General features: G+C 46.0%; 1 protein-coding gene and 1 long non-coding RNA gene across 4 annotated transcripts in view; one reads left to right on the plus strand and one right to left on the minus strand.

The window, feature by feature from the left end:
• The first annotated feature begins 2938 nt into the window (after positions 1-2938).
• The window catches only part of NEIL3 (nei like DNA glycosylase 3), a 58382-nt gene continuing 36463 nt past the window's right edge, over positions 2939-24857 (plus strand). For 2 of the 3 annotated variants that reach the window (XM_058719928.1, XM_058719930.1), the window contains exon 1: positions 2939-3145. In XM_058719928.1, the coding sequence (XP_058575911.1) occupies positions 3023-3145 (123 nt within the window). In that variant the 5' untranslated portion in view covers positions 2939-3022. Of the gene's footprint in view, positions 3146-24444; positions 24727-24857 lie in introns of those variants that run through there. The other variant, XM_058719929.1, reaches the window with a different exon arrangement.
• Positions 5721-11789, minus strand: LOC131506370 (uncharacterized). Its single transcript, XR_009258897.1, has 2 exons — positions 11645-11789; positions 5721-5842 (listed from the first exon to the last, which is right to left on the minus strand). It is a non-coding gene; the product is annotated as an uncharacterized LOC131506370 (long non-coding RNA).

Genomic DNA, 24857 nt, shown 5'->3' on the forward strand with positions numbered 1-24857 from the left:
AAAAGGTATGGGGCGCCTGGGTAGCTCAGTAGGTTGAGTGTCTGTTTTGTTTTGTTTTGTTTTTAAGTTTATTTATTCATTTATGAGAGAGAGAGAGTGCACATGAGTGGAGGAAGGGCAGAGAGAGAGAGAGAGAGATTGAGAGAGGGAATACCAAGCACAGAACCTGATGCAGAGCTCAAACTCATGAACCGTCAGATCATGACCTGAGCAGAAACCAAGAGTCAGATCCTTAAGCCACTGAACCACCCAGGTGTCCCGAGTGTCTGGTTTTTTATTTGGCTTAGATCATGATCCCAGGGTCGTGGCATCAATGCTTTCTGTGGGCTCTGTGCTGTGCTTGGAGCCTGCTTGAGATTCTCTCTCTCTGTCTCTGCCTCTCTTCCCTGCTCACTCACTCTTTATAAAATAAAAAAAAAAAAAAATGAGAATAACAGCATGAGCCAAGAAACAAAAAGTACAGAAAATACTCTAGGAGTAGCAAGTCGAATTTATCTTAATTCCTTCAATTTGTAGAGTGTCTTCTATTTCTCAGTGCTTTTGTATGTGATGTTTGAGAATTAGAACAATCATGTGGATGCTTATAGTGAAGTTGTATTTTATTTTACCTATGAAGAAAGTGAGGTTTAAAGAAAACAAATGATTTTTATGAAGTCATCAGTGAATAAATCCTGCTTAAGAAGATTACTCTGATAAGAATGTGACAGGGTAAGTGCAGGAAGGATGGCCCTTAGGAGGTTTCTGACAGTTTTGAGAGAAACACTGAGACTGGAAACCAAGGTTGGTTTGTTTGCAGTGGTGAAGCAGCTCTTTAGAGCTACTGCAGATGCACCACCATGTGATTTTACTGTTCTTTTTAATTTTTTAAATGTTTATTTATTCTTGAGATAGAGAGACAGAGACAGAGTGAGCAGGGGAGGGACAGAGAGAGAGGGAGCCACAGAATCCAAAGCAGGCTCCAGGCTCCGAGCTGTCAGCACAGAGCCTGGTGTGGGGCTTGAACCCACGAACCGTGAGATCATGACCTAAGCCCAAGTCGGACGTTTTACCTACTGAGCCACCCAGGTGCCCCTTCCCCACCCCCCACCCCCGATTTGGAAGGATAAGAAAGAAGCATCAAAAGACTCAGAGGCTAGTCACATATAAACAAAATCTGGCTTGGCTGTTTGGGGCACATCAGTGACGTCTCTTTGTATTTTCAGTGCTCCTGCCCAACTCTTACTGAGCTCTGTGGGGAATGGTAAACTTAATTCTAACTAAAGATTATATTTGATCTAAATGTGCACCCAGCACAACCTAAAGAGAAAGGAGAAGTCCATGATGGAGCATTCAGATTAATGATCATTGCGATGGTTTTAAAATATGTTCACAAATTATTTAATACTCCTCCCTTCAAGAGATAAAGCTTCATTCCCCACCTCTAAACCCTTATGGGCCATACTGACTGACTGGATTCTAAGGAATAGAAATCGTGAAGGTGTGGTTGTGTCACCTCGGAGACTAGGTAATAAAGATCCTTGCAAGCTTTCTCCTTGGCTTTTCTTGTAGATCACACCTCCGGGGGAACCTGGCTGCCACGTCAGGAGGACAGCCAGGCAACGCTCAGAAGATGAGAAACCAAGGCCTGCTGTTAATAGCTGCTCAAGTGAGCCACCTCAGAAGTGGATTTTCCAGCTAAAGTCAAGCCTTTGATGATGGCAGCTTTGGCCAACGTCTTCACTGCAAATGCTTGAGAAACGCGGAGGCGGAACCAACCAGCCAGACCACTGTCCAATTCCAGACCTGCAGAAACTTTGACATAACAAATGGGATAATTTACAAGGTAGCAATAAATAGTTAATGAAAAGGGAGAAGCAGATAAGCAAATAGCACTTTCCTGCACCAAAGGGGCAGAGATGATGACTGAATTTGGCCTGTAATGAACAGGATTCTTTCTTGATTATTCAGTAACTGGACCTAGAAGAGTAAACACAATTAAACAAGGGACTAACGTACAAAGAATCTTGAAGGTGATCACGCTACCTTGACCACTAATCTCTCCCCACAAAGAAAAAGGTTGAATGCTTCTCAAATGTTTGAATTCAAGTCTCTAATATATATTCTTCTGGTTTAAGTGCAGCACAGTGATAGGCTTATTGAATCACACACAAAGTAACATTTTGTTTTAATGCGCTGTATTTTAATTTTCAAAAAAGATTTAAGATTTTTCATTATTTACAAAATTGTATGGAGCCATTAGCTTCATGCATTTACATGGAAGATCTTCGTATAAATTTGAAAAGCTATGCATTGCCCTCATATTTGTATAGATCCCTGGCTTTTACAAAGTGATTTCATATGGCATTCATGCAGCAACCCATAACAGGGTTGATGAATTTGGGTAAAACTTACTTAGCTTAGCCATCTAAAAAATGAAAGGGTTTTTAATATGAGACACTAAAATATATTTGGTATATAAAGCCACATTTTCGAAAGCATGCTAACTCTATCCGAGAAAAAATACAAGCTGCTTGTTCTAAAAACCCTCCTCCTTACCCACATCTGAAGACGGCATACAAAAACTAAAGCCTGCAAGGCTGTGACGACCTTGAATTTTAGAGCAGACTAAGAGAACAAGGTCACGAAATATGCGTGTATGGAGTAGTTCAAGGACAAGAGCAAAAACTTCAAAACAAAAAGTTTGAGTTTCTGAGGTCCCAGTTGCCTGGGCTCTTAGAGTTTGGCGGCGTTGGGCGGGCTTGGTGCACCCTGGACGGGGAGGGGCCTGGCAGAGCTGAGCGCCGCGGGGCCGGGGCGGAGCAAGGCGGATCTCAGGGGGCGTGACGGGGGCGGGCACGGGGCGGGGCCTGGCGGATCTCGGCGGGCGTGACAGGGGCGGGACCAAGCGGGCTTGGGCGGGGCCGGATGCGCGGGAGATTTGAACTTCCTCTCTGCGCCAGCGAGGGCCCGGGCAGAGCTTGGGGTGCACAGCGGCTTTCTCCGCACGGCCCTGCAGCTAGTGAGCCACAGTGCCGACCAGGAGATGGTGGAAGGACCAGGCTGTACTCTAAATGGAGAGAAAATTCGGGCGCGAGTGCGCCCGGGCCAGGCGGTGACGGACTTGCGGGGAAGCGCCCTGCAGAGCCTGGGTGTGGTCTCTTCCCAGGTGAGCCGTTAATATAATTTGCTATGGGGCCAGCAGGGGGAAATGGCATAAAGACCCCATTAGGTTTCCAGGGCCCAAAGTGTCATCTCTTTGCTCTGGAACAGACTCGCTGGGGCTCCGCGTTTCCCAGACTTTAACTTGATTTTGCTGGTGGAAGGCCGTGCTCGCGCTCCTGCGTAGTAGGGACTACTGGACCGCTGCGCGAAGGCCACCAGAGAGAGATGCCCAGGCAAGAAGTGATGGAGATGTTTCATTAAGAATCACCTTGCTTAACTTTTTACCACCCTCCAAAAGATGGTCTCCGTATAGCTATAGGTGCGTTTTCTGCTGTTAGTATTATCAGATCTCTACACTTTTTTCGCGTGGTTAAAACAATAAGCTTCTAGCACGGAACTCTCGCTTCTCGCTTGCCTGCTATTCTGCAGTTGAGAAGTGTATCACAACTTCCATATAATTCTAAAATTGCGTATAGAAAATTTAGCCCTGACCCTCCCACTCAACTTAATATTGCCATCTAATGAAGGGGCTGTGAAACCCAATTCTGGTTCCCTTAAGTGAATTTCTTTCTTTTTCAAATAAATTGTAGCACAGCTTCTGGCCACTCAAGGCATTCATTGCAGATGGTGTGATATTCATTTGCTAAGAATTTATAACTTGTACTAAAAATATTCTGATTAAGCCGTCATGCTTTAAAAGCCCTTTAGATGTGTGGATGATTGTATTTCACGGATGTATGCAATATTATAGTGCACTTCAATTTCTCCTGCAAAGCTTCCTCCTAGCCTTTGGTCCAGGAAGAAAAGTTGCTTGCTATGAAATTAGCATACGCTTACAACTTGAAAGAAATGAGGCTCTCGGTCTGGGGAAATACATTTTCAAACTTGGAAAAAGAATAAGTTTTGTATGTTCTTCCATTTGTCCTTGTATTTTATTCCTTTTAACTTTATACGTCCTTAAGTGCTCCGCATTAAGCATTAAGTGCTCTTATTGTTTTTAGTGTAGTGTTTCTCAAAATCATGTCAGGGTAACTCGGGTTGATCTTGGGTGAACTCTCAGTAATATCAAGGTTTATAAAAATCACGCATTCCACAAAATTCTGAATATGAAAATCACCTGAGGAACAAAAACAAACGCTTCCCCTTGTGGAGCCTACACTTTAGTTGGGAAGATACACGGGCAGTCGTTAAGGAAGCATGTAAATTTAAATTGGTAAATTCCCTGAGGGCTTTCTTGCATGGTTCTGTAGAGCTCAGGAAAGTCAGGAAAGGCTTGGGTGGGGAAGTACAATTACACTCAGGTGTGGAAGTTTGGCAGGGAGAACAACTTCAGGCAGAGCGTTCACAAAGGAAGAGAGCTTCAGACATTTGAGAGATTGGAAGAAAGCCATTGTGACTGGAAAAGGGAGAAAGAGTGTAATGCCCAAAGTTCTAAAACCTCCCACAAAAGACCACCAGAGTCGTAAGTCAAAGCCAAGCGGCAAGGGTCATTTATTGCAGGTTCGAACCTGGTCCTCTGCGCACTCGTCGCCGGTGACGCAAGAGGCCAAGATTAGGGTTGGTATAGCGTTTTTATAGACAGAGACAAATAGCACAGGGGAGGTTTTTACTTGTGGCGGGAGGAAGAAAGGGGGAAGGGGGTAGGTGAGGAATGTGCTAAGCAAGCAGGTTTACAGAAGCGAGAAATGCCGGTTAGTTTGTATACAATCGCTCATTTCATTACATATCAGACTACATTTAGGAAGTTTTACAGCCCATTCTACTACACAGCGGTTACAATCAGGAAAGGTCTCACAATGCTCGTAGCAAACAGCAAGCAAAACAGACTTCTCGGCAATTGTATTTCTTATCAAAGATCCATAATAAGCAGAAAAGAGAACCTAGCTTTAAACTAAGGCAGGGCTGTCATTTGGATTCAAAGCTGTTCCTTTCATTCCCCCCTTTTCCTTGTGCCTAAAGAGCCAATCTTGGATCTTCAGTTTTCTATTTGTAATGTCTCGAGCGGTTGGTACTGAGTTCGTAAGACCATTAATTGTACAGCATTGAACCTGTCTTGGACAAAATTAATAATTTTGTTTATGATGCAGAGGCCTAATGTGAGAGCGAGAAGTAGAATGGCCAGAGGCCCGAGTAAAGCGGAGAGCAGGATAGTATTATAGACTTCCTGGGTTTTTAAATTAGAAACCTCCCAAGTTAAAGTATAGGGTATGTGGGGGTTGCCCATAATACTTATCAGTCCGTAGGAGGTGAGCAGGAGCACGCTAGTGAGTGTTCCTCCGATCATTGTGGGTCCGGAGCTGCTGCAACAGTCTTGGTATGGGACACCCAGGCCTTTGGTTTCAGCTGGTTTTCGGGGTCAGGTTTTCGACGCAGAGTCAATTTTAAAGGATGTGTCTTACTCTGGTCAACCGTCCAGGCGGTGTTGGCTTCCGGCACGAAGTCTTCTCGAACCGCAAAGGGATCAGCTGGTCGGGCGTGGGCGTAATGGATCCAGGTAGCAATCCCGTCGACTTTGAGAGCAGTGGGTGTGGTTAGGATCACAATGTAGGGTCCCTTCCACCGTGGTTGGAGGGTCTCTTGCTTGTGTCTCCGCACGTATACCCAATCTCCGGGTTGGTAGTGATGCGGCTCAGGAGGGGGCCCGTTTTCATAAATGGCTCTCAATCTGGGCCAAACTTCCTGGTGGGTGTGCTGGAGTTCCCTCAGGGAAATAAGAAGTTTATGATCATCAAATTCAGTTAACACATTAGACTGTAGGTTGGGAATTATAGGGGGGGGGCACTCCATACATGATTTCAAAGGGGGTTAATCCCAGTTTGTAAGGGGAGTTCCGCACCCTGAACAGAGCGTAGGGGAGTAAGACTACCCAATTAGCGCCAGTCTCTATGGTCAATTTAGTTAAGGTCTCTTTTAGAGTTTTTAATTTTTTCTACCTGTCCTGAGCTTTGGGGTCTATATGCACAATGTAGTTTCCAATCAGCTCCAATAAACTGCGCTATCCCTTGTATTACCTTTGAAATGAATGCTGGTCCGTTGTCTGATCCTATTAGGGTAGGGAATCCGTACCTGGGTATGATGTTTTCTAACATTTTCTTTGCTACTACCTGCGGACTCTCATGCTTGGTGGGGAATGCCTCTGTCCATCCTGAAAAGGTATCTATAAACACTAACAAATATTTATATCCATATTTTCCAGGCTTTACCTCGGTGAAGTCTACTTCCCAATAGGCTCCCGGCCTGGTTCCGCAGGTTCTGGAGCCAGGGTTTTTCCCGTGGTTGGCAGTGTTAGTTAATTGACAAGCTTTACAGCTAGTAACTATTATTAAGTCTTGCATTTTTCTTGTGCCCATATGAGTGGCTCGGTGCATCTTGGATAAGACTTTATTTTTCATTACTTCTGGGAGGATTATGCTACAGTCTGCTGCTCTCCACCATCCGTTAAGGCATTGAGTTAAAGGTAATTTTTGGATCCAGTTTAGGTCTTTTTTAGTGTAGGCGGGATTTTCTGGTAAACTAGCTGAACCGGGGTCTGGTAGGGTGGTCATTAAAGCACAGTCCACCTGTAAGGCCGCCTCTTGGGCCACCTGGTCAGCCAAATTATTTCCTCTGGCCACCGGTGTGACCGGTTTTTGGTGGCCTGGGCAATGTATGATGGCTAGTCGTTTAGGCAGCCAGAGTGCCTTTAAAAGAGCCAATATTTCTTCTTTGTTTTTGATAGTTTTCCCCTCTGCAGTTAACAGTCCCCTCTCTCTGTATATAGCTCCATGTGTGTGGGCCGTAGCAAAAGCATATCTGTTATCGGTATACACGTTTAGTTTCTTGCCTTTTCCCAAAGTCAGTGCCTTGGTTAAGGCCACAAGTTCAGCTCGTTGGGCAGAGGTGCCAGCTGGCAAAGGCTCTGCCCAAACAGTCTCAGTTTCAGTTGTGACTGCTGCCCCCGCGTACCTTTGACCCTGATGTACAAAGCTGCTGCCGTCAGTGAACCAGGTAACCTCGGCGTCTGGCAGCGGGTGATCCTGTAAATCTTCCCGAACTCCATGAACCTGTGCCAATATCTCAGCGCAGTCATGGAGGGGGGTATCCAAGTCCGGGTCTGGTAACAGGGAGGCAGGGTTTAGTGTTCGGGGGGAGCATAAATGATTCTGAGGGGATTTAATAATAGTCCCTGGTAGTGAACCAGTCGGGCGTTACTTATCCATCGGTCAGGAGGTTGTTTGAGGACTCCCTCGATGGCATGAGGGGTTGTAACATGTAACTCTTGTCCCATAGTTAACTTATCAGCATCCTTTACCATTAGAGCTGTAGCAGTGATCACACAGAGGCAAGGGGGCCAGCCAGCCGCTACTGGGTCTAGTCTTTTTGAAAGATAGGCAATGGGCCTGGGCCATGGACCAAGGAGTTGCATCAGCACTGCTTTGGCTACCCCCTTGTTTTCATCTACGAAGAGATGAAAGGGTTTGGAGACATCGGGGAGCCCTAAGGCTGGCGCCGACAATAAGGCGAGTTTGATTTGCTGGAAAGCCTGCTCAGTTTTCTCTGTCCACTCAAAGGGCGCCTGTTCTCGGGTGACCAGGTAAAGAGGCTTAGCTATCTCGGCGAACCGAGGTATCCACAAGCGGCAGAACCCGGCCGATCCCAGGAATTCTTTTACCTGCCTTCGCGTTGTGGGTCGGGGGATGCGGAGGACGGTTTCCTTCCGTGCATCAGTGAGCCATCGTTGGCCTTCTCTTAACAGATACCCCAAGTAGGTTACCTCAGATCTGCAAATTTGGGCTTTCTTTGCTGAAGCCCGGTACCCCAGGGCACCAAGTGTCCGGAGGAGATTTTTGGTGCCTTGCAAGTAAGCTTCGGCAGTCTCAGCGGCGATTAAAAGATCGTCAACGTACTGCAAGAGAGTCACTTTGGGGTTTTGATTCCGGTACTCACCCAGATCCTCGTGAAGTGCCTCATCGAACAAGGTGGGTGAGTTTTTAAATCCTTGGGGGAGCCGGGTCCAGGTGAGTTGCCCATTTATGCCTCTCTCAGGATCGGACCACTCGAAGGCGAAGAGCTCTTGACTTTTGGGGGCCAGAGGCAGGCTGAAAAAAGCATCTTTTAAATCAAGGACAGTATACCATTGTCTTTCTGGGCTGAGGGCACTTAGGAGGGTATAGGGGTTGGGTACTGTTGGGTGTATGTCCATGACTCGGCGGTTAACTTCTCTCAGATCTTGTACCGGACGATAGTCCGCACTGTTAGGTTTTCGTACAGGCAGCAGGGGGGTGTTCCAGGCTGAATGGCAGGGACGCAAGATGCCTAAGTCTAGGAGGCGACGGATATGTGGCGTGATGCCATTTCTGGCCTCCATTGACATCGGGTATTGTCGGACCCGAACTGGATCTGCCCCTGGTTTCAGCTCTATGAATAGAGCTGGGCGATGTTTAGCCAACCCCATACCCCCGGTTTCAGCCCATGCCCCTGGAAACTGTTGGAGCCAGGGCTCTATGTTTTGACTTTGTGAGGGTGGCCCCTGGTGGAGTCGATATTCATCTTCTAATCTTAGAGTAAGTGTGGTAATGGGTTGGTTGTGAGGGCCAGTCACTTGGGGGCCCCCTGGCGTAAAATGAATTTGGGCCTCCATTTTAGTGAGTAAGTCTCTTCCTAATAAGGGGCATGGGCTGTCGGAGATGACTAGGAAGGAATGGGTGACCTTTCCATTTCCTAGGTCCACAGTCCTCTGGGTGGTCCAGGGATATTTTTTTATTCCGGTAGCCCCTTGGACCCAGGAAGATTTTTTAGAAATTTTTCCATGGGGTCTGATCAAGACCGAATGTTGTGCTCCTGTGTCAACTAAAAATTGAACTGGGTTCCCCTCCACTTGTAGCGTTACCCTAGGTTCGGGGAGGGGATCCGAACCCCGTCCCCCCTATTCTGCATCTTGAGTGAAGAGGGCGGGTGTGGTTTTTGGCTGCCACGGTTTTTGATCATGACGTGGCTTTTTCTTTCTAGGGCATTCTCGGGCCCAGTGGCCTTTTTCTTTGCAATAGGCACATTGGTCCTTATCTAGGGGCTTTTGTTTATCCAGGGGCTTTTGGACAACAGCGGCCAGGACTTTGGTCATTTTCTCGGTGGCTTTAAGATGCCTGTCCTCTGGAGTCTCTCTATTATTAAAGACACGCTGGGCAATGCGGAGTAAGTCCTGAATCTGTTTTCCCTCCAGGTCCTCTAGTTTCTGGAGTTTCTTTTTAATATCAGTGGCTGCCTGATTTACAAAGGCCATTACAACAGCAGCTTGATTTTCGGGGGCCTCGGGGTTCATGGGGGTATACTGTCTGAAGGTTTCCATTAATCTTTCTAAATAAGCAGCAGGGCTCTCTGTCTTACCTTGTATTACTGAATACACTTTTGCCAAATTAGTGGGCTTGCGTGCAGCAGCCCGGAGACCCGCCATTAGAGTCTGGCGATAAATGCGTAGCCGTCCCCTACCTTCTGCCGTGTTGTAGTCCCAGCCATCCTGTGGGGGTTGGGTCAAGGGAAAAGCTGCATTAATGAGATCAAGGTTAGCAGTGGGTTGGCCGTCATCTCCAGGAACCAGCTTTCTTGCTTCCAATTGAATTCTTTCTCGCTCCTCGGTAGTGAACAGGATTCGGAGGAGCTGCTGACAATCATCCCAGGTGGGTTGGTGGGTAAATATAACGCTGTCTAAGAGACTTATTAAATCTTTAGGGTTGTCAGAAAATCGGGCATTCTGGGTTTTCCAGTTATATAGGTCACTGGTAGAGAAGGGCCAGTATTGAAGTCGGGGGCTCCCCGTCTCATCGGGAGGCCCTATTTCCCTTAAAGGTAAAGCTATGGTGGAGTCAGGAAGGCGGAGTCCTGGCTCATGTGGGGCCCGCCTACGGGTACGTCCGGCCGGCCCTTGGACTTCGCCCCCACTAGGCATAGGCGCGGGTTGAACCTCCCTATTCTCTGGTTCTCCTATGGGCTGGGCTACGGGAGGCTCTGCCGGCGCAGCAGGGATAGGGGCAGCTTGCGGAATAAGAGGAGGAACCTGGTAAGGGGGAGGGTCAAAGGAAAGTAAATCTTGGTTGTCGGGGAGAACAGGGGGTGCAGTTGGAGTTGGCGGCTTGGGAGGGTTGATAGGTTTAGCCGCTAGGATTCGGCATGACTCTGCTATTAAGGAAGTGGCCACCCAAGGAGGTGGGTTTTCTACTAAATCTTGCCACACCAGAATATAGGGAATCTGATCCGAGTGACCTTCTTTCCCTGGTAGGAAAATTTTTGATTTTACTTTAAGGACCACAGGGAGGCAGAAGGTTCCCTCTGTAGGCCAATTGACCCCAAAGGTGGGCCATTCAGAGCGGCAATAGGTGATCAACTTCCTTTTGCGAATGTCTAGGCTTAAGTTGTGTCCTCTAGCTTTTACGTCCCTGAAGTTGGCGAGAAGGAGGGAGAGAGGGGTGCTCTGCGTTTGGCCCATGTTATGATTCTGAGGAAGAGGAGAAAAGAAGGGGGCGGCACGACGGGGCCCTGAAGCGGCTGAAATCAGCGGTGAAGTTCGCACAGGCGACTTCCGAGGGTGAGACCCCTGGCGGCCTGGCTGGGCCCCGGGCGGAGGGGTGGGAGGGAAAGCCACAGGCAGCTGAGGAAGGAGGACAGAGGAACAAAGGATGGAATAATTAATTCTGATCAGCCGAAAAAACACTTAATTCCAATAAAACATCCGACGCACGAAAGAAAAACAAGAGCCAACAAGAATCTCTGACAGTGGTTTCAACTTTCTGGGGCCGTCTCGGCCAGCCCAACAGAAAGGGTCATGGCTAGGACGGCGGTTATTACAAGGGCCCAGGGGTGACAATACATTTAGACTGACATAGAAGCACTCGCCCCGTCCGCGTCCCTCGCGGGAACTTAGGTGCCTCTTAGCATGGGCGGGCAGGTATAAACCCCCTGCTTGGATCAAAATAAATTTTGACCGCCTTAAGCCGTATGAGGATCACCGCGGAAATCGGGTTAGAGCCCACTCGAATCCCGTAGCTTATGCCGTGGGACTACACATAGGTTAAGTCAGGCGCGTGCCCCTGACTCCCAACAATCATTCCAGTCGATTTAACAGACAGACACACAGACACACATCACATCAAAATACGGGTAACAATTGGCATGCCTAGATGGTTTTTTTTCTTTTAGACGCCTAGAGATATTTCTTAGCACTCTGGAAGTTCATAGAGAAAATGAAAGTATTTAGTTCGCAGGCGCGTTGGGCGTAAGCAGCCCACAGAAAAGAATCCTGATGGGCCAAAAAGGCCCCCCGATGGACCAGGAAGGTCCCCTGATGGACCAGGAAGGTCCCCAGATGGGCCAAGAAGGCCCCCAGATGTCAGTGGACGTCTCCAACTGACCCCAGCCGGGTGCCCTATAGCGCGTTCGCCAGGGTCACACCAGCTTCCAGACAGAACCGGTTCTCCAGAGAAGAAACACAGATCAGAGAGAAAAGGAAGAACGTTAGAGCCGGCTTACTTACCGATGGGAATCAAATACGACCCGTTGACCAGAAGTCTGGTGGGCTCTGGGGAGGTCTCGGTGGAACCTCCAAATGTAATGCCCAAAGTTCTAAAACCTCCCACAAAAGACCACCAGAGTCGTAAGTCAAAGCCAAGCGGCAAGGGTCGTTTATTGCAGGTTCGAACCTGATCCTCTGCGCACTCGTCGCCGGTGACACAAGAGGCCACGATTAGGGTTGGTATAGCGTTTTTATAGACAGAGACAAATAGCACAGGGGAGGTTTTTACTTGTGGCGGGAGGAAGAAAGGGGGAAGGGGGTAGGTGAGGAATGTGCTAAGCAAGCAGGTTTACAGAAGCGAGAAATGCCGGTTAGTTTGTATACAATCGCTCATTTCATTACATATCAGACTACATTTAGGAAGTTTTACAGCCCATTCTACTACACAGCGGGTTACAATCAGGAAAGGTCTCACAATGCTCGTAGCAAACAGCAAGCAAAACAGACTTCTCGGCAATTGTATTTCTTATCAAAGATCCATAATAAGCAGAAAAGAAGAGAACCTAGCTTTAAACTAAGGCAGGGCTGTCATTTGGATTCAAAGCTGTTCCTTTCAAGAGCTAGAAGGAAGGCCATTTGAGATAAAACAGAGTTGGAGTTGCTGGGCAGGAGCCAGACCATGGAGATGTTCGTAGACTTGGTTAGGGACTTTGTACTTACCTTAGGAGTAATGGGGGTCTTCAGAGTGTGGTGAGATCCACTCACACTTTGGAAAGATCACTCCACCTTGAAAAGGAAAAACGAAAGACTGGAGGAAAGCCCAAGTAGATCCTGCAGCCTCCCTTAGGAGAGGGCCACAGGAATCCAGGGGCGGGGGGTTGCTGGTGGTAGAGGTGAAGAGGAAGGGACAGAGTCGCTATTTCACAAGTAAAGGCAGTAACATGAATTGTGTATGGGTATCATGATTTACATATTCAACAGTAATGTATTTCATGTTAGGTTTTATGCTAGCTCCTGGGGATGCAAAGACGAGTAAGATAAAGTTCCTGCTGTGAGAATCCAACTTAATGTTTTAAATAGATATCACCTCATTGGTATTTAGGCCAAAATAGCATGAACATTTCCTTTAAGTTTGTTGTGATTATCTCTAGTGGCAAGGCATAAAGTGCCTTTGAAGAACGTTTACGTTTCATGTAGCTGAGAGAAATAATAACCCTATGATTCTACAGTTGAGGGATGTGAGATTCAGAGTGAGTTTAATTAAATGGCACAAGATCACATGACTGGTAAGGGGTTGAACCTCAGGGTTTGATCTCCCTCTTTCCCTCCACAGCTGATTCTCTTAGCTCTAGCTTTTCTCGGTTGTAAAAGATTCAGTAGGGAAAGTGGCCAATTCAGCGGCAGGAACACCATATTTCTTAAAATGTAGTACTGACTAATTAACTAGGAAAGTGAGACCTTGGGTTTTTGGTGGCATCTCCCCACAATTTTTAGTTTTGTTTACCTGTGCTGTTTTGTTTAGCTAGTTTTGTTTACCTTCGATTTACCTACGCTGATAATTCTCTTGTGAGGGCTTCCTGTCCTACATCCAGATCGAACAAGAGAGTGCAGCCTGATACTATAACACGAATGCTTCATGAATTGTTGGGCATTTGTTAACATCAGTTGGCAGCAATATGAAATAAGCGATACCTCTTAAAAAGCTGTGCACTTAAAGCTGTTAAACGTATCTTGACATAAGGCGGTGTTAACAATTGGAATACATCATTATGATTGGGATCAGGAATCTGGTTTGATGGGAGCTGGATTTGAAAATTAATATGGAATTAATGATAATCTCTTTGTGGTTATTGGGAGAGTTGTAAATATGTTGCCGTCGTTTCACTTGCTGGGCCTTTGATCACATAATAATAGCAACAGTAATAATCTTTATCAACATCAAAAGTCTCTTGCATTTTAGAGGGTTGTTGGATCCATGGGAAATTTAATGAAAACGTGGTAGGTTGTCCCCAGACTTCCAGAATGCTCATTACCATTACAGATGATCCCACGTTTCCCAGGCATTGGTGGCATGGAATTAAAGGTAGTAAAGGTATTCAGATGCTACCAGTTTTCGCAAGGCAGAGCTTAAAAATAAATTAACAACCGCCTTGTGTATTCTTTACATTGTACTAAACATGCGAAAATACAAAGGAGAGTTAAATATTAACCGGGCATTTAAAATAATGGGCATTTAAAAGGATTCAGATAATCGTTGTACTGAAAAACCACCCCCAACCCCCCACCTATGTAGCTACTGCCATTTTGAACCAGTTAAGCCTGTCGTATGATGTTCCCTCCTCCTTGCTCCGGTTTGGAGTTCACAGAGAACACACTTTAATGTGTGTCTCCTTGTGACAGCCCATCCTCATTTTGAAGAAGAAAGCCTAGCCATACAAGATCTCAGCATCTGCAGTTCGTGTATGCATTATATTATTTTTCTGAAGTTTGATCCACTGTCTTGTCAGCATAAAATTAGGCGACCGTATAAGCACGTTGCGTAAAAACTGTGCTGGAGCTCCTGGAACCGTATGGGAAGAAACAGTGTTGGAATATCAACGACCATTTCTGCTTGACGAGCTGTGAAGAGTCAATCCTCCGATTTTAATTGGGTGGGTACAATATTTTAGTGAAATCGGTATGTAATCTGCATGTGTTTTTAATCTCCTTTCCTGAAACTGGATCTGAAACCCAGTTTATTTGCAAGCATTCCTTTCATTTGAAACGTGATCCCCTGGCTGTTCTGTCACTCCTTATGATTTGCTACATGTATTCAGTATGCTGGCGAATGTTCATCTTTTTGTGTCCTTCACAGTGTTGTGAAGAGAGTAGGCATTTAGTAAACATTTACATGGATGGAGAAGAGCAAAGTTTGCAATAGTCCAAAATGCATAAGGAATTAAAACTAAATTTAGTTCGGAATCTTTCGTTATGAGTATGTGTATCTTGTTATGTTCGTTACTTGGAAATTCCTACCACAAGAAAATACTGGAGACGTTGACTAAAAGATTTCCTTCTTCCTTTTGTTCATAGTAGGGAGAAAAGAAATCATAGCTCGTTTTATTGTCATTGTATGAAGGGATGAGCTAATCCACAGAGATTCATTTCCTAGCTAGACGAGCTTATTCCTTTAAGTCCAAAAGGGTTTTAAAATTTTATAGAACATGCGACGTAATACTTAGCTGGCCGGGGAGATACCATGATTGGGAACATGCATGATATGATTCCTTACCTTAAGTGCATACTAATGGTTCCTTAATGACTGAGGATCATTATTATCAGCATATTCAGCATTATGTGGAATCATGGAATGAAAGATAATGGAGAACAGGTAACAATCTTACAGGTGAGCAGGCTAAGGAAGGTGACTGTGACCATTGTGGCTTAATCAGTGCAATCCGACACTGGAGTATTTGGTTTGATGTAGAGAAAAGAACATCTGACCATCTTGATTTTTGAATTCTAGCTCTTTTGTTACTTCCTCCTATAGAAATGCTTATACTGAAACCTTTGCTTATTTGGTCAGGTTTAGATGAGAGGATGCATGAAACTCTTAGTGTCTAACAAAGTAATCTTAGATGCCCTGGTAAATATCCTGGTAAATGTTTGCTCCTTTTTTTTTTTTTTTTTTTTTTTTTTTTAATGTTTAGTTTTGAGAGAGAGTGTGAGTGGGGAAGGGGCAGAGAGAGAGACACACAGAAGCTGAAGCAGTCTCCAGGGTCTGAGCTGTCAGCACAGAGCCTGATGTGGGGCTCCAACTCAGGAATGGTGATATCATGACCTAGGCTGAAGTTGGACACTTAACCGACTGAGGCACCAGGCACCCCAATGTTTGCTCCTTTTTTTCCCCCCAGATGAGGGCTTTCTCACTAGACCCATATATTGGAGGAACGCCCTATTCCCTAATACAGGGTTTGTAATCATTTGGGGCCTTCACATTGTGCATAAAGCATTTAGCCTTTAGGTTAATGCTTGAAAGCTCTGCTTTTAAAAAAACTGTAGAATGTGTTGTGATATATGAACCTAAAGACTCTCTTTTGGAATTTAGAGACTATTTTAAAGTTAGGTTCTTAGATGGTTTAAATTGGTAGGTAAGTGACCTCTGATTAAGAAAAATGTTGTTGTATTAGGTGGGAAAAAGTCATGTGGGGAAAAAAAAAAGGAGAGACTATGAAAGTAAATATGGTATTTTCTTTTCTCTGTGGAAAATATATAGTTGCAAGGTGTTGAAACATTTATCTATGGAAAAGTCTTGCTCTGTTCTGAAAAGTTCATCTTCCTTGTTCACCCATGGATAGGCAGGATAAATGGTAATCAGCACAATAAATCATGTGCTGTCTCTGAAGATGTATGTTGTTTTGATGATTTCATATTATTAAGCCACTTGAAAGTGAGAAGGTGAACCCTTCTCAATCATACTTAAAATTGTGGCAAAGGAGAATTTCATCTCTATTTCAGGGGGAGAAAAAGGATAAAATGTTCAAATAACACAGTAACAGGATTGTAAGGGTCAATGTGAGAAAGTCAAACATACATTGGGCAATTGTGTATGGTTATAGCAGAGGTAATAGGCTTGTGGAAATTAATTTTTGAATTTGTCTGGCCAGCTGGAGCTTGTACAAAGAGGTGATAACCCCACATTCTACAGTAGGATGAGTGGATATCTTGCAAATCTTAAATTTATTGCAAAAGCTTTGGCCAGTTCATATACAATAGATTTCAGAATAAGTTTCACAAACTATCACTGGTATACCAGAATTACCTCTTAAAATGGAATTAGAAAAAACAAAAACAGTTAAAAACATATGCAGGTGCTTGAGATGGTCAGTCACAAGTGGAAAATTTTATTATGTCCCAAGTATATTATCCAAAGCTGATTATTTTATAAATGATAGTGTACCAGGAAACAGTTAACTTGGGTCCAATGCCCACATGATGGACGACTGAACTAAAAGATCTTTATCATTTCCCTCAAAACCCAAATGAAGTATTAGAATGGGTGTTTTTAAAGCAACCATTGAAATGCTGAGTAAACATCTCCAATAAAAGCTAGGGTGTGCTAGGACTGGTTGCTGAAAATACATCAGTCCCTTCCTAAATCCCTCCCCATAAAGAATTACTAAACAGAATTCCTAAACCTTCCCATAAAGTTCTTCTTACTTTATGGCAAGTTCTGGTAAACATTAGTACTTTACTCCCATCTGGTTCCTTACGAGAATTTGGTTCTCAAATATTTAAACCTCACTCCATTGCAGAAAATTAGAAAACAAGAGACTGGAGTGTTCATCATGTTCAGTGGTAGAGTGGAAGTTTTTGCCAAGAAATCTTGGGAAAGGTTAAGCAAGGGTGGCGATGGTAGGTGGGGAGACAGTGAGCCTGTGTTTTTTTTTTTTAATCATTGAAGCGTAGTTGATGCACAATGTTACATTAGTTTTAGGTGTACCACACGGTGATTGGGGCAAGCCTGTGGTTTAAAGCCACACTTAGTTTTAGGAGGAGGGATCTGATGGATCCCCCAGATGTTTACTTAACTCCAGGCAGCGTGTGATGGGCTCACGAATATTAGTTAAACGCTATAGTCTCTGTCCCCAAGGAGCCTAGACACAAACAATGGAGAAATGCAAATCACAGACAAATAATCCTTGTGCATCGTAAGTAGCATGATAGTGGTTGCCGGGTTTGGCAGGTAGAAGCCTCAAGATTATTCTGCTTCCCAGGTGGGAAAATTCTCGTACCAGAGAGAAATGCAATCTGTGTATGTGAGCAAGGAAGAAGTTACGCTCACATTTCATTTTAACTCCCAAGCACCTCATCAAGTATTAAAAAACGGATTCTGGAATGTATTCAAGCCAAGGTCACACGGCATCTGTAGCTGGAAGAGTTTGTGCTGAACCGAAGTCATTTGACAGTTGCAGATCTGTTTCCACGGCGACTGTTTCCCTACCTGCCATCATTCCTCCGCTTGCCCTTCTGCTGACATCTGTGTTGTGCTGCTCCCCATCGTCAGGCCGTAACCATCTTCTTTCAGTGTTTGTAGAGACTTTAGTATCATAACTGTTAGAACATTTCTTTTCTCGCTGTCATGTTGTGTGTTATTTTTAATCATGGAGAACAGGACAAAACATCAGTAAAATGAGCCCTGGGTTACACCTTTAAGGATTTGGTTTGTGGTTGTCTTTGAGGCTCTTTCAGCCAGAACGACATACTTCACTTTCCACTGACAGCTGTGCAAAGAGATTTAATGGTCTCGTGCATTTTAAGTATATTGGCCTTTATATTTTTGGATTCATCCTCCTATGCACAACAGAATTTATTTACAAGGGCATGTACTCCCCTTTGTCTATTAAATAAGTGGTCTAATATCTGTAAAATTTTGGAGGGCCGTCCGCTGAGACTTTATTTTGCTAAATAACCAATTTTCCCATGGTTGGATCTATTAGGTGTTCTAAAATCTCTGATAGTTGACAGTAATTTGAGGAGCATATAGATGTCTGCACCAGGACAGTCTCTGGTGCCTTGAGGAATTAATCCTGGCAGTAAAAACTTTTTTTTTTAACCTACCCTTTAACACTGGTTATAGAGGATGTTTCGGCTCTGCTCTCCCTAAGCTGTATATGGAACTCAACTTCCCACAGTGCAGGCAGGCTCTGTGCAGTCCAGAGACAGGACCTTACAGACCCCATTAGCACATAGTTAGATGTTCCCTGGCAGGGAGGCGGGTGGGGAATTGGGCTAGAAATCAGGATAAACTGGGCTTGAATTTCTTCTTAATAGACATTATTAGGAGCTCTGGGGCATTTGACTATTTGGATAAAAAAAGGTAGAGGTTTTTTATTAGAAACCCTTATTTATTATTTTTTAATCAGATTTTTATTGTTTCTTTCAGTTGGTTTCTGCTGAAATACATGTTATGGAGTGGTTGAAGAAGAATGAGTGGCACAAATTTCATAAGAATTGTGCTTAAGTGTTTAGCTACAACAAAGCCCAGTGATGTATTACTGCTGAATTAGATGTAGGTGTTTTGATAATGGGGCAGCTATGGATGGTCCCGTCTAGTCATTGAACAGTGAGCAGTAGTCCTTAGGGAGTGGGAAGCTTCCTAGAGAATAATCTAGGTTTTCAGAACGCACAGAGTAAAATAAAAATCGGGGAAAATTATGATCTTGGTAAGTGCAAGATTATGTAGACAAATACAAATAGGTACTTACTTTTAATATTAACACCATCAACCGATGAGCTTTAGGTTGATGTCAGTAATGAAGGATACCTAATGTGGTCCTGACAGTGAGGTGTGAATGACATTTTTTCATGGCTGTCTCCAGGGTGAAATGAGCAGCACCATTTGTGTGAAGCCATTGGCTTCTCCCTGTGAATGATGACGCTGGAGACATAATGTCAGAATCTGGCAAAATTGAGTCTTACTATTAGGTGCTACGTATGACTGTAGAGGAACAAGGGCCTTGGGGCCTACCTGTCTCTTAGCTGGTACCTTGATTCCCATCCTACTGAGAAAATTCATCACCACGAGAGAATGTGTGCAACCACGGCCCCTTGCCAGCTCCTGGACCTGTGTAATATGCCTTCCTTCCTGATGCTGTGGATGGGCTGTCCTTGTTCCTGTCAAGACCACCAGGTGCCATGCACCCAGAGTGTCCCTCCTTCCCGATGGAGACATTGCTCCAGGCATCCTGTCCCCCGTGTCACTGCGTTCCGCTCCGCTGAGACGGCCCGTCTGCAAGCAAACAAACCCTCTCGCCTCTGCTTGCCCTCAGCCATCACCGCGTTTCTGTTTGCCCTTTACGGCGTCCTGTGTTCACGCTATCTCGCCGCCTCTGATGCCTCTGCTCGTAGCCTCTTAAACCCACTTCAGCCAGGCGTTTGCTTCCTGTCACTTCTCCAAAACCCTTGTCACAGACCACTTCCGTATTGCTAAATCCGGTGGTCGGGTCGCAGTCTCCATCCTGCTTGATGTGTTGGCCGTCCCGGGCACGTGTCTTCTTTGCGGTGTTTCATCCGTGGCTTCTGGGACACCACCCTGGCTTGCTTTTGTTCCTGCCTTGCTGGCCATCTTCTCTCCTGTGCCGTTCTTGGCCCCTCCTCCTCTCCCCACCACCGTGACATTGGCGTGCCCTAGCCCTCAGCTCTTGGGCCCCTTCTCTTCTTGAGCCGGACTCCTTCTCTTGCTGATTTCATCCAGTCTCAAAGCTTGAGAAGCCGCTACAGCGCTGACGACTGAACAGATTTACATCTGTAGCCTCGACCTCTTCCCTGACCTCCAGACTCATACCCGACTGCCTGCTCGACATCTCACCTTAACTTACCAAAGCCTGACCCTCACCTGCCTCTGCCCTCCCCTTCTGCCCAAATCTTCATCTCAGTTGATAGCTCTGCTGTCTTTCCAACAGGCCAGGCCCAAACTCTCCCCTGTTCAATGTACCAGCAAATCGTCTCCCTTCCACCTTCAAAATACATCCAAAAACACATCCAAAACTCTGGCCGCTTTGCAGCACCTCTGCTGCTATGACATTGCCCAGATTTCCTTCGTCTCTTGTCCGGATCGTTGCAACTGTTCTTCTGAGATCTTTTCCAGCTTCTACCCTGATCCCCTTAGCCAGAGATCCCGCCCAGCACCCAGAGAGAACTTTTTTTTTTTTAGTATTTATTTATTTATTTTGAGATTGAGGGAGTGAGTAGGGGAGGGGTAGGGAGAGAGAGAATCCCAAGCAGGCTCCGTGCTGTCAACATAGAGCCCGACACGGGGCTTGATCTCACGAAGCGTGAGATCGTAACTCGAGCCAAAATCAAGAGTCAGACCCTTAACCGCCTAAGCCACCCAGGTGCCCCCAGAGGGAGCATTTTAAAAAGTAATGTTAGATCATATTTTTCTTCTCTCTCATTTTTGTCAGAGAAACCGCCAGACCGTAGAATGGACCCTGTGGGCCACATGGTCTGATTCTCACAGTGTCAGACTTCGTCTGTCTACACCTTCCTCTGTTTTCTGTGCGCCAGCCATCCTGGCCTGCTCACTGTCCCTCGTACATCAGAAACACCTTGCCGCAGGACCTTTGCATCACCGTTCCCTATGTCCAGATCATGACTCACTCGAAACCCCTTTCAGACCTGTTCAGATGCCATTTTCTTCATGAGATTATGACTGCCTCATCTAGCATTGCAACCTGTGACACGTTCCCCTAGTCTTGATCTCTCCCATCTCGATTTCTTTTCCAAATGTTCGAATGCACTGTCATTATATTCATTGCTCACTCTTCCTGCCCAGAAGACTATAAACTCCGGGAAGGCAGGAGGTTTTTAATTTTTGTGTTTGTTTGTTTTTTTTGTTTTTGTTTTTCACCGATGCTTCCTCAGGATCTAGAACAAGGTGTGTAATACATGGTGGAGGGTCAGGTAGCTTTTCTACAGCGAATGAATCCTATGAGCAGCCACGGGGGGCGCATTTTCGGTGGCGAGGGACGTCTTTCCAATGTCACGTGCCACCTTTGTTGTTGCCAGAGGCTGTCAAATTGAAGACGCAGTCAAGTGAATAGCTGACCTGTGGTAGCAGTTGTCTTTGAGCGCGTTAACCTGAATGGAGTAAGTTCTTGTTGAAGCCGTTCATTTAGCGACGTGAGCAGACTTCACACGAGACAGTTGGGACTCATTTACTGTTTATTAGGTGTTGGGACAACCTGTCTGTTGCAAGGTTACCGTGTCTGTCCTTTTGCCAGGAGCCATCATAAAACCTGGTAACGTTGGGATTAAGTAGAGGAAAGGAGGTCTGGGCAGGGCACGGGGAAGTGGTGGACGAGCTCAGTCATGGGGTTTCCCGTTGCGGGTGGGGCAGCAAAACGGGGCAAAATTAGCTTCTGGGCAGCACAGTGTGAAACAGTGATGTGCAAGTGAGCAGGAAAATCTTCCGCTGGCCAGTGAGCTACCGTGTTTCACTGTTCACTAGGGCATCAGTCTGTGCCGCAGGATAGATTGTATTCCCAGGAGCGTGACCGAGGTTAAGTGCCACTGGAAGTTACCGGTGCCTGATTCCAAGTTGCTGAGAGAAAAGACACCTTGTACACCAGGGTCAGGTGGTACGGTATGTGCTCAGAGCCTGAGGCCAGACAGGATCAGTCCCTTGCAGTGCCTGGGTCCCCATGGCCAGTGGGTCCTCTGTGCAGTTGACACGCACACTGTGCCTGTGCGCGCACCCCACTTTGTGCTGAGGCGGAAGGACACCTCTCCGTCCCCCTCGGGGGTGCAATGCAGACCGCTGGGGTCGTGCCCGAGAGCCATTGATGCACACAGGCCTGTACATCAGGCCTGGAAGAGGGAAGGATACTGCCCCCCGAGGCAACAAGGGGAGCACAGGCTGTGCGGGCTGTCTGTCTCTAGACAGGAAACGTTCCAGGCCCGCGGGCCATTCTTACGCAGCCCAGGGGGGTGGGGGTAGGACAGACCATTGCCTTCCCAACACACTGGAGAGAGGGTGAGTTAGAGACGCGCTTGTAAAACTTGCAGGGTTCAAGGAGATTAAAGCACTGTGGTGGCAGTGGTCACCGATTCCCTCTTGGCCAAGAGGCCTGGAAAACCCCTGTGGTGTCTAGGGCTGTGTGTGTGTGAAATGGGCTCACGTTGGTCAGCCAGCCTTTGCCGGAAGCTTAAGGGAAGCCAGAGGACTTCAGAGGGCATGGCTGAAACCGCTTGCTCGTAACGGGTATTGGGCGAGAATAAGGGATTGTTGACATGGGAGGTGGTGGGGAAAACATGAGTTTAGAAATGAAGGTTTTTTAAATGTCTCCAGGACCTTCAATCTAAGATCCAAAAATGTGTAAAACCTAATCTACGTTGAGGCAAAGGCCACCCCTAACAGATCTGTATCTACTCCGTGTATCGTCATGTCAGAGGTGTCCTGGCTGGTTTAGAAGTGCTTTTTACCTCCTGATTGCTTGTCTTGGGAACCTGCACTGAGACAGACTGTCTTAGTCGGCACCTGGCTCCAAGCAGGTAGATGTGAGGAGGGCAAGTCTTCTCTTAGGCAGACTCCCGTGCCTTCTCAGTTCGTGGCTGTAACAGGTTCACTTACGAAAACGAGGCAGACGCGCAAGTGTATTTTTCTCCCACCGAGAACGCAAGCCTGCCGCGACAGGGCTTGGTCATCACCTGGGCCCCGGGGTTCAACCAAGAAGGAGAAGAGGACTGAGAGGCAGATGTTCTGAGGATGTGACATGTGCCTCCGTAGCTAGAACCTCCCACGGGTTCTTTTTTTTTTTTAAACTTTTTTTTTGATGCTTATTTTTTGTTATTACTTTTGAGAGAGAGAGACAGAGACAGAGGGAGAGAGAGAGGGAGACGCAGGCTCCGGGCTCCGCGCTGTCAGCTCAGAGCCCGACTCGGGGCTCGAACTCTTGAACCTTGAGATCATGACCTGAGCCGCAGTCAGACGCTTAACCCACTGGGCCACCCGGATGCCCCACCTCCCACCGGTTCTTTGGTGGTTTGGGCAGAACTGGAAGGCTGCCACTTGTAATTACCCCCTGTGCATCTGTTGGTTGGTTGCTCTGAGCCTGTGATGACCCCCCGTTCTTACTGCGTGAAGGAGGGATGTGAAGCCCGTTCCCCGAGCTTCAGGCAGCTGGGGGGATCTGCAGCCCGCTGTCGCCATGATCACTGAACGTGGCCTGGGTGGGAGGGCGGTGTCTGCTCCTGCCCCAGTCGGCTTGGGCCACCATGACGAATGCCATAGACCGGGAGGCTTGCGGACATTTATTTTCTTACAGTTCTGGAGGCCAGAAGTCCAAGCTCAAGCAAGGTTCAGGCCAGTTGGGTTTCTGGTGCAAGCTGTCTTCCCGGCTTCCTTTTCACGTGGTGTCTCCTCTGAGCACAGGGGACTGAGAGCAAACTCCGCTCTCTCTCCTTGTAAGGATCCTAATCCTGCTGGATCAGGGCCCTCACCCTTATGACTTCATTAAACCTTAAGCACCTCATAAAGGCCCTCTTGTCAAACGCAGTCAAACGCTCTAACTGGAGGTTAGAGCGTCATTGGAGGGGACAAAACTCAGTCCCTAGATGTTTTCAATCTTTTTTATTTTTATTTATTTGTAAATCCATTATCCCTCTGTTCCTTTGAACTAAATACTATGTGTCTTTTTTCACAAGGGCTAATTTCATGAACTAAAGAATAGAATGGACATATCATCTTAAATATTTAGAATGACAGATGTCTGTAAACCACAAGTTTGAGAATCACTGAACAGTATCCTTCAACCATAAGTGGAGGGCAAGTTGGGATTTGCTCCTCGACTCTATCTAAAGTTGTTTTGTAATTATCTCCCTGTCACCCCCACCACCACTACGTCACCCCCACCACCACTACGTCACCCCCAACCAAGATTTTACCCTGGACCTTCTGAGAATGCTGAGGTCCTTTTGAGAAAAAGGAAAGAAAGAAGTGTGTGGAGATATGAGATTAAGGGTTAATGTGTAAATATAATTATATGTACTTATGGTATGTTATAGTTAGACCTTAGTTTTAATTTTTTTACTATATTTTGAGGGCAAATTTAAATGATAACTTCCAAAGCATATCTCAAGAAGGAAGAGTAAGGATACGAACCATACCAGGATACCTACTGCCCCCGGAGAAAAAGAGCCTTACTGATGTCTAAACAGTTGCATTCCTGTCCCTTCTGCACAGAAGGGCTGATACTTTGTTTATAACTTCCTGCATCCTTCCCAGTGATGGATTGTGATCCTAATAATAGATTGTTTGGTTTTACACCGTGATGGGAGGAAGTGGGTTTCTTTTTCCTTTATTGTTAACATTGTGGTTGGGGAGGAAGAGAAGAGCAGGTCTTGCATTAGATCCCTTTCTTGGGGGAGCCCCAGGCATCACCACTGATGCCCTACCCCAGACAAGACCAAGGAAATGGCCACTCTCAGTCCTTGGAGCCCAGCAGTGCCCTTCTGATAAAAGCCTGCTGCCAACAGCTTCTTGTCTTTGGGGGTCCCTCCCACTTCTTCTTGCTTTGCAACCTCTTATTGTGCCTTCCTGCCTTCTGAGTTCATCATGACAGGTAAAAATACTTTGTTTTCATATTTTATCCACTATTTTTAGCTGTTTCGATCGGAATGCTCTTCTGGGACATTGACTAGGCTTCTGGTCAATGGAAGGCTCTATCCTATTTTTAGTTTTAAAACCCTCCCA

The sequence above is a fragment of the Neofelis nebulosa genome, chromosome 3, assembly GCF_028018385.1.
Source record: "Neofelis nebulosa isolate mNeoNeb1 chromosome 3, mNeoNeb1.pri, whole genome shotgun sequence".
Lineage (NCBI taxonomy): Eukaryota > Metazoa > Chordata > Mammalia > Carnivora > Felidae > Neofelis > Neofelis nebulosa.